Genomic DNA, 8,248 nt, shown 5'->3' on the forward strand with positions numbered 1-8,248 from the left:
GGCTGTAGGAGCGCTCCACCTCCTCTGTTCGAGGCTGGTGTGGGGTGAAAATCCTCCACCTCAAACGTTCAGAGATGTAACTATCGACGTCTCTGTGGTCACTCTCCATGTAGCATCAATTATGCTAATGCTAGCTGCCTGTCACGTTCTCTCGTCCTGGCCACACCTCCGCTCTCTAACCCCCCCTTCTCCACCCACACCCCCTTCCCTACCCACTTTGATGCATTTTTCAAATTTCGCCTTGGGGCGGAGTTATCTTTTCACAGGGGGGTAAGATACACTTTAAGGTCTTGGTTGGAGGTTAGTGGCAGCGTATTAAGGTCGTGCTTGGAGGATGATAGAAGTGTRTCATGGTCGTGGGTGAAACATGGTGGCAGATTATTAAGGTCTTGGTTGGAGCGTGGTTACAGTGCATCAAGCCGTGGTTGGAACATGGTGGCTGTGTTCATGGCACTATCTTCCAGCTTGTGAAAGTTGGTGTGAAGTGGTGGTGATGTGAAGGACTGGAGCTGCCATCGGTGGTAGAATCGTCACCAACATAGAGTGTGATGACAGAGCAMGATAGTGTCAGTAATTCAGAAATAAGAAGTTAAAATCTATTTGGGCGGCACTGAAAAKGTAGCTGTGTCATAAAAGCGTTCACATTAAAGGAGGCTTTTAAAAGGTCATGGTCACACGTGAAAGCAAAGCATGTTCATTCTGTGTGAATGAGGACTATGAAGTTGTTAATGTTGTCAAAAAGGGTTGACCTAAAACTCTTCTTTGTAAATAAACWACATGGGGAACATTTAATGTGGGGTGACTTTGGTTTCCATCTGCTGTGTCCTAATCAGGAGGGTATGAATGTCCTGTTTAGCACTTTGAATATAATTTTTTGACTACATTACATCACAAACATTGCCCTTTGACAGCATACTTTATAGAGGCCTTTATCTTGGTCTGATCTTCATCCTGAAACTTGTACTGGTAGCTCATCATCATAAATGTGTGAGGAATGCCGAGCTGCAGAAACAAAGAAAACTAAATGAACATTTCTGACAAAAGTGACAATAAGCTGTTTGTTTTTAGAGTTAAATAAATTTATATAAAACTGCTGGCTACTTACCTGYACTGCAAAGGCRAAGTGGCTGCTCTTAGTATCCCTCACTATGCTGGTGTTCATAGAGGACTGGCCTCCCCAGCGCCACTGCAGRTAACCCATAGTGTTCTTGTCTAAGTGGCGAGCCAGCACTGTTGTCATACTCGGACGTGCGCCTCGCGATGAAAACTGCATCTCACACTGACCCATTACAAAGCTGAAATTACATTTTAAAAAAGGGAAAAGTTTTCATTATGGATTTGCCATCAAAGTTTAGAATATTGATTTACTGTGCTTATTTTTATTATTTACCATCGAGGTGTTAAGCTGTGAAATGTCTTCATACCAAAGAGAGGTCCATCAGTGTCTCCGGCTTCTAAATCTATCTGTAATAACACAACCAATTAACACGTCACATCCTGAAATACGGTATCTACTGTTATTTTGGGACGAACATTAAAAAAAAGGAGCGAAAATGCAGCGTACCTCACTCCACCCCCTTGCTGAGGTAACTCTTCTCAGCGCCAAGTTAATGGTGCCGCTTCCATTTCCATTRCGGGTTGATAAGAAGCCGGACAAAATGGCAGTGACTTTCCTAGTGAGAGGAGCCTGCAGCAGTGCACACAAGACTATAAGTGTTTGGAGGAAAACTCAACCAAACATCTTTCCTAAAAGCTGTGAAATTTGTGGACTGCAGACCTCAATGGACTGGGATATGTGCATCCTGTTGATTTCTATGTGCGGGATGTCTCCATCCTCATAGTCATTGTCCTCCTCATACCGGTCGAACAGGTCCGTGGCATCAATGCCAACACTTATCATTCCCTGTAAAGGGATTCAAGATTTACTCTGAGTTCACTAACAAAAACAGAAACAAAAACACGTAATGATACTTTTTTTCCCCCGTGTTAACCTTTGGGTTGGTCCTTTGCTGAAGCCTTTCCTCCTCCCTCTCCCTCTGAAGCCGTTCGTACTCCTCCCGAATTTCCGCAGGGCTCCTTCGCCTCTCCACCACCTGCAGGAGCGAGACGGGACGTGAATACAAARTGAGCACAAACCAAACAACTTATTTCATGCCAACATGGTGCAAAAACATGTTGCAGATATATTTAAAGTTTATTTCAAAAACATCAGTACCTACATGAATCAAGTTAATCTACAAACTACCATTAATAAAAGATAAGAAAAGTAAAAATGAAACACCCCAGCTTGATCTGCAGACACCTTTATTTTCATGTGTGAGCAAATATTTAAATGCCTTTTTTTTACCTCACATATGGCAAATTGGCATCTCTCAAACTTCCTACCATGGCGGAGAAACTTACCTCCCATCCTTTAACATCCAGCCCTCGCTTGCCATAGACATCATAGATAGCTCGTGCCTGTGGGTCACTGAGGACTAGAAAAATATGGATAAACATCAATGACAATACACAGAAGCAAACTTTGGGTATGAAATTGCGCACAAACGTAAACAAACTGATGGAATCAAAGCTCGTCTAACCTTCATAAGCTTCGTGGACAAGGTAAAAAAGCTGCTCCGCCTGCTGCTTTAGTTCAGGATCCCGGTGTTTGTCTGGATGATACAGCATGCACAGTCGTCTGTACGCTGCTTTCAGTTCCTCCTGGGTGGCCTGAATCAAACCACACAATATGTGAGGATATTTGTTAAAAAAAATTACAAGTTTTTGTTCTTAAATTCACATAAAAGCAACATTACTGTGAAACAAACTGGAGCGCCAAATCTGCTTCCCCGGCCATCAAAGTYGCACTGTATTGAATCTCGTGTTTACTCATCGTGTTTTGTTTTAAAGATAATTAACAGAGAGATGAAGCATCTGTTTATGCTTTATCTCACGTAGAGCTCCAACACTTTTTTCCCACTTCCACATGAAAGGTTTTTCCAGCTTCAAAAATTTCACACTTCTACACTTTTAAAAGTTTCACCCTCGTTTAGTTTTCCCCACTTACTACTTCTCTTTGACACAAAGAGCTCTGACAAGTTTTGGATTTTTAACTCAATTTTTTGAGTCTAAAAATATAAAACTTATAGATATCCCTTGTGTTAACTATTTGAGAAATTTGTCAGATTTGCAAGCGTTGACTGAACTTGAGTTTGTAAGTCACCAGTTGAAAAAAAGGAGAGGGAAAAAGGCAGGAAAGCAAAACTTAAAGTTATTCATTGTGTTGACTATTTGGGAATTTGTATGATTTGATTGAACTTGGGTTTGAAAGTCAGACAGACCAGTATTTACCCAGCATTCCTTGCTGAGAAATCCTACAGAAATGATGTGTTTGTATGTTTATGACCATTAAAGACGTTCATGAGAGTAAAAATTAGTTGTTCTGGTTMGATTTCTTGTTCAGTTTTATCAAGTTGTTCAACTTTAAGTTTATGTTATTGGCCAAAAATCGACACCATGAGTGAGAGGTGCTGGTGTGTGAAGGGTGGCTCCATTATACTTTCCTAATAATTACTGAGTGGTGTTAAAGGAACAGTGTGTAGGATTTGTTGTTTTCAGCAACATCTAGTGGTTGAGTGGCTGAATCATCCTCCCTGGTCCTCCCCCCACCCCCACCCCGCTTCCAAACACAAAGGAGTTGCTACGGTGTCTCTCAGGTGTCAAAAACCTTTGATAATTCCAACCGCGATGTCTACCAGCAGCTTCAGGGCTASTGATGTTTCAAGTGGTAAGATTATGAGCTTTAATAAGTAAAATTATHCCAGCTACAATGACAGACAACAAATATTACATTTATAGTATTACAACTAAAACCATTTTTGACGCCGCCACCGCAGTTTGTCCTTCATGAGCCTTCATAGACAAGATGGCGGTGCAAGATGGCGGCTGCCTGTAGTGGCGACTTGTGACCATGGAGATATAAACAGCTTTTTATAAGGTAAAAATAATAAAACAAGGTCTTTGTCTTCAATGATTAGACATGTTTGTTTTTTATTATTGTCATTAGTGATTATCTGAATTTCGGCTAAAAGAATTGACAAAATCCTACACACTGTGCCTTTAATGCAACACTACAAAGAGTTTGATATTAACTCTGAGTGTTAAATTTACATTCTCAAATATATGGTCAATTGACACCTTGTGGTGTCTGTTAACCTTTTTAATACCAACTATCATGTAAGTTGAAACTAATTTGGAATTTCAATTGTCGTAAGGTAAAATGCAGTCACATCATTTTAACTCAAAATAGTGAGTTACATTAACACACAAATGTGTGTTTGTTCAACTAGCTAAGGAAAGTTGATCATGTTGATGATTAATTTTTAATTGTTTCAACTCACAGTCTTAAGTTAAAACAACTAGTGATTAACAGTTAAATCAACTTTGACAACTTAAAAACCTATGTCGACRCAACAAAAACAATGTAGCGCAATCAACTTTTTAAACTTTAACTTCTGAGTTGAAACAACGATATTCCTCCAGTTGAGTTAACAYGCATTTTTAAGGCAGCAGGTGGACTTTCATTTGCAAGTTTAACTGACTTGAAACTTCTTACAGTGTAAGTTCATTTTCAGGCTATTTTGAAACCATCCTTCAAACATTCATTTTAACTGTTTATTAAATGAAGTTTGAACACAATCATTAACATGTACTGTTTGTAATATTTTGACCACATTTAAAAAAATAATTGTATTTTCATCAACGCATTTTATTTTATTCAAGCTGCAAAACGGAGCAAAGAAAAAAATAATCGTATCCCTGCTCAAATAACCAACAMTGCACCTACCTTTAATAACATCATGATTAGACATTATTAGATTCCTCCTCCCTCACTTTAATTTTAGACCACACACGAGTGTCTTACAGCCCAAGTCTGACCCGTTAGCTGTCACCATCCGGCTTGCAGAAGGTCAACCACATATYGAAAACCAAAATTTAAATCATTCTGCATGCAAGACCAAAACGGATTTTATTTCAAAACTGTCTTCAGCAGTGCTTTTATTTTGAAGGCAAGCTCTATGACCTTGATTTCAGCAGCTAAAAAAAAATGAGTTTTTTAAATGCTAAGTGTTTGTTTGCTGAATTCAGCAGCAACAAAAAGAGAACAAACAAAAAAGCGCAAACATCAGAAGCTTTGCCGGCCCAACGTTAAAAAGCATCAAGGCCTTCRAGGCAAGATATACATCCAGGAATGCAGCAGTCAGTCAAGAGTAGTTTTGTGATACCAAACAAAACACAAAGTTGTCTGATGGAGAGTTTGCGAGTGTTTGGAGGACTCTGATTATGTGTGCCTTGARAAAAGAAGAGTGGAGAATTGTGCACAAAAGAGAAGGCAGCAAATCGTCCTTTCTTCACTGAACTGCCCTTCACAACTACCTGAGATACAAAATGTCACATCAGCACACTTGTTCGAGCTCAACTCCAGCTTCAAACATCTGAGAAAACAGATAGTTGTTAATTTGATGCTGTGATTGAAATAATGGAAAGCATGAACATTTTTTGTTCTTTAAATGTTTTAAAAATGTTCATTATTTACAATAAACAAATAAATTCTAATCCTCAGGGTAATTTGTTCAGCTTTTTATTGTCCATTTGTAATGTCTACTCTTAACAAATAATATTCAACATATTCAATAAATAACAAAATGTTTACTGTGATTTTTTTTATTAYATTTTAGCAGAACTGAGTTTGCATTTTCTATATCCGTCTTATAAGTATTATATATAGCATTTTAGGGAAGAAACATTACCCACCTMAGTTTCAGACTATTTTACAAATAAAAAGTACTAACCTTTAATTGATTTTTATTTGRCAGACATTTTACACTTCGTGCACTCCAAACACATTAAAAAATAGTCTCCATAAAAACCTTAAGGACATTTCTGCAAAAAATAAAACTGAGAACTGTCAATATTCATCTGCTAAATATTTTTTTTCAATATAGGTTTTAAACAYTTATCTATTCAACCCTGAGTGGGGAAAAAAAACTACACACTTCTAAGAACTCATCTTACTATATGGAAGTGATATATATGACTATATGGTTGTGATCTGCTATATAAATAAACGTCTGTCATGTTTGTTTACCATGCATGTTTAGCACATGTAGTATAGCATCACCATGATGCAACCATGAGCCACAACCTCAGCAAGTTTTGTAAAAAGCATTTGTTTTCTAACCTAATGATCGTTGCTTTGACAAAGAGAATATAAAGAAAGAAAACCAGTCGAAACCAGTGGTWAAAAAAMMCCCACATATTTACAGTGTAAGCTCATTAATTCAAGGCTACAGGTTTGCACCTACAGCTTTAGCACTAGCTAGTTAGCATATCCCATAATGAGCGCAAACTTCTTAATTTCACAACAAACAACCACAGTTACGGTAGACTTTTTATATCTTGATCACAAACGACCACTCGCAATGGCAAAACTGTATTGCCACAATTTGAAGCTCATCCGATTTCTTTTTAAASTAGTGTCACTTCACATTCAATGTCGAGGGTCACAGTTAGTTCCACCCAATTATCCGACCAGCTGCTAACATCGAGCGGAGAACGAACATGGAGCAAATACACACCTATCCTCATAGACATAGATTTAAACGCTATATTATACCTCTCTTCGGACATTTAGAAGCGAATAGTAATCATCATTGCAGATCTCATCATCGTCCAAGGCACACGCCATGATTTCACCCGGTCATTTCTTCTTCGTGCCGTTTACCGCCGCAAAAATGCTCGTGTGCGCACTCTGTCGCCCCCCACTGGTCGGGATGTGCCGCTGCAGCGCAGTGTTTTCCTCTGTTGAATCGTGAAATGTTGTTTTCATCAAGTTTATGTTATCCATTGTGGTGTTAATGAGATTGTGAAAACAAGGGAAAAACGTAAACACTTCTTTGATGTCGTATGGCAAATAATAAAAAAGTAAAGTGCAATAAGATTGCTTTAAAAAACTTACATAAAAAGCACAAACATAGGCAAAAGCCTACAGAGGAAGGTTGACAGCATTATATTTAGCTGTAAGGAAATCAGATGACGATGAAAAACTYACTTAAATACATAAGGTATTTTATTAATTTGCTACAGTGTCACGGGGACATSGTGTGTGTGTTTTGGACTGGTCCCAGTGCTACCAGCTGCAGGGAGCTGTTCTTTCAGCACCACATCTTCAAACCCCACATAACGGTTCAACAGAGACAGTCAGCAGCACATTTTTGTGCAACTTCCAGCTCTGCATTCCACAGTTTCACTTTATTTTAGGTTTRCATATAATTAAGTGCATATAATTATAATATTTAAGTTGACAATATTATTAATAGAGTTCGCGGCATCAGTTTAGTTCAGGTTTATTTACACAAAAATAGCACTTTAGAAATACACAAACAGTCATGCTGTCTTCTATAACATAGATATTCTTTGCAATGAGTAATTTTCACACCCTGTCCATAAATTAGTCTTTTAAATGTAACTAAATTTGCAAAACTATGMGACTTTCACCAAAGCTGTGATAATAGCTCACTTTGAAGAAAGACATAGACTACAACTCAAGTCTTTGGCTGACAGACTCTGTCTCAAACGCAGGCTAATATATGAACTAATAAATCATTGGAAATGCACAACTAATTTAAAATATGTAGTGCATTAAAGTCAGTAAAATGACCATTGAAATAAAATAGTAAGCAGAATTAAAGTTAGCTACCTGTTATTAAAGCTCATGACTTTTATTTTTATACACTGCTGGGTTAAAGCTATCTCCATCAGTTTACATTATTACTTACTTTGATATAAAAATAGGTCATAAAACACTTATAATAACCAGACACATTTTTGTGAAAATTCACTGTTAAGGTTTATTGCTGACAGACTGCTGAAATTTTGCTAAAAAGAAGCAGAACATTAGCTAAAAGCTAGCCAACTGCTAAATGGCTAGATTTAAGCTAAAGCAACAAAATGAAAGTAACAAGCAGCTAGCTAAAGCTACATGTAACAAAATGGTTGCAAAGTATCAGAATGCAAGCTAGAAGCTAAAAGTCACAAAACAAACTTGAACCCTAACAAATATTTGTAGTACAAGAAGCAAAATGCTGGCTAAAAGCTGCAAAAAGAAAAAAATAATAAAATAAAAGAAGGATAAAACACTATTTTGAAGTAACTAGAGATATCAATGTATTTCTATGGCGAAATATGTGTTTATACAATTAAATGT

General features: G+C 37.6%; 1 protein-coding gene across 1 annotated transcript in view; it reads right to left on the reverse strand.

Annotated features, from left to right (window-relative positions):
* The window catches only part of dnajc11a (DnaJ (Hsp40) homolog, subfamily C, member 11a), a 14,829-nt gene extending 8,065 nt beyond the window's left edge, over positions 1-6,764 (reverse strand). The window contains exons 1-9 of the mRNA XM_014010924.1: positions 6,659-6,764; positions 2,583-2,712; positions 2,404-2,477; positions 1,992-2,093; positions 1,778-1,903; positions 1,565-1,687; positions 1,391-1,464; positions 1,106-1,295; positions 917-1,002 (exon numbers count right to left, since the gene is read on the reverse strand). Of these exons, the coding sequence (XP_013866378.1) occupies positions 917-1,002; positions 1,106-1,295; positions 1,391-1,464; positions 1,565-1,687; positions 1,778-1,903; positions 1,992-2,093; positions 2,404-2,477; positions 2,583-2,712; positions 6,659-6,730 (977 nt within the window). The 5' untranslated portion in view covers positions 6,731-6,764. The remainder of the gene's footprint in view (positions 1-916; positions 1,003-1,105; positions 1,296-1,390; positions 1,465-1,564; positions 1,688-1,777; positions 1,904-1,991; positions 2,094-2,403; positions 2,478-2,582; positions 2,713-6,658) is intronic.
* Positions 6,765-8,248: the final 1,484 nt, after the last annotated feature.

Source organism: Austrofundulus limnaeus, unplaced genomic scaffold (assembly GCF_001266775.1).
Source record: "Austrofundulus limnaeus strain Quisiro unplaced genomic scaffold, Austrofundulus_limnaeus-1.0 Scaffold75, whole genome shotgun sequence".
NCBI classification, from domain to species: Eukaryota; Metazoa; Chordata; class Actinopteri; order Cyprinodontiformes; family Rivulidae; genus Austrofundulus; species Austrofundulus limnaeus.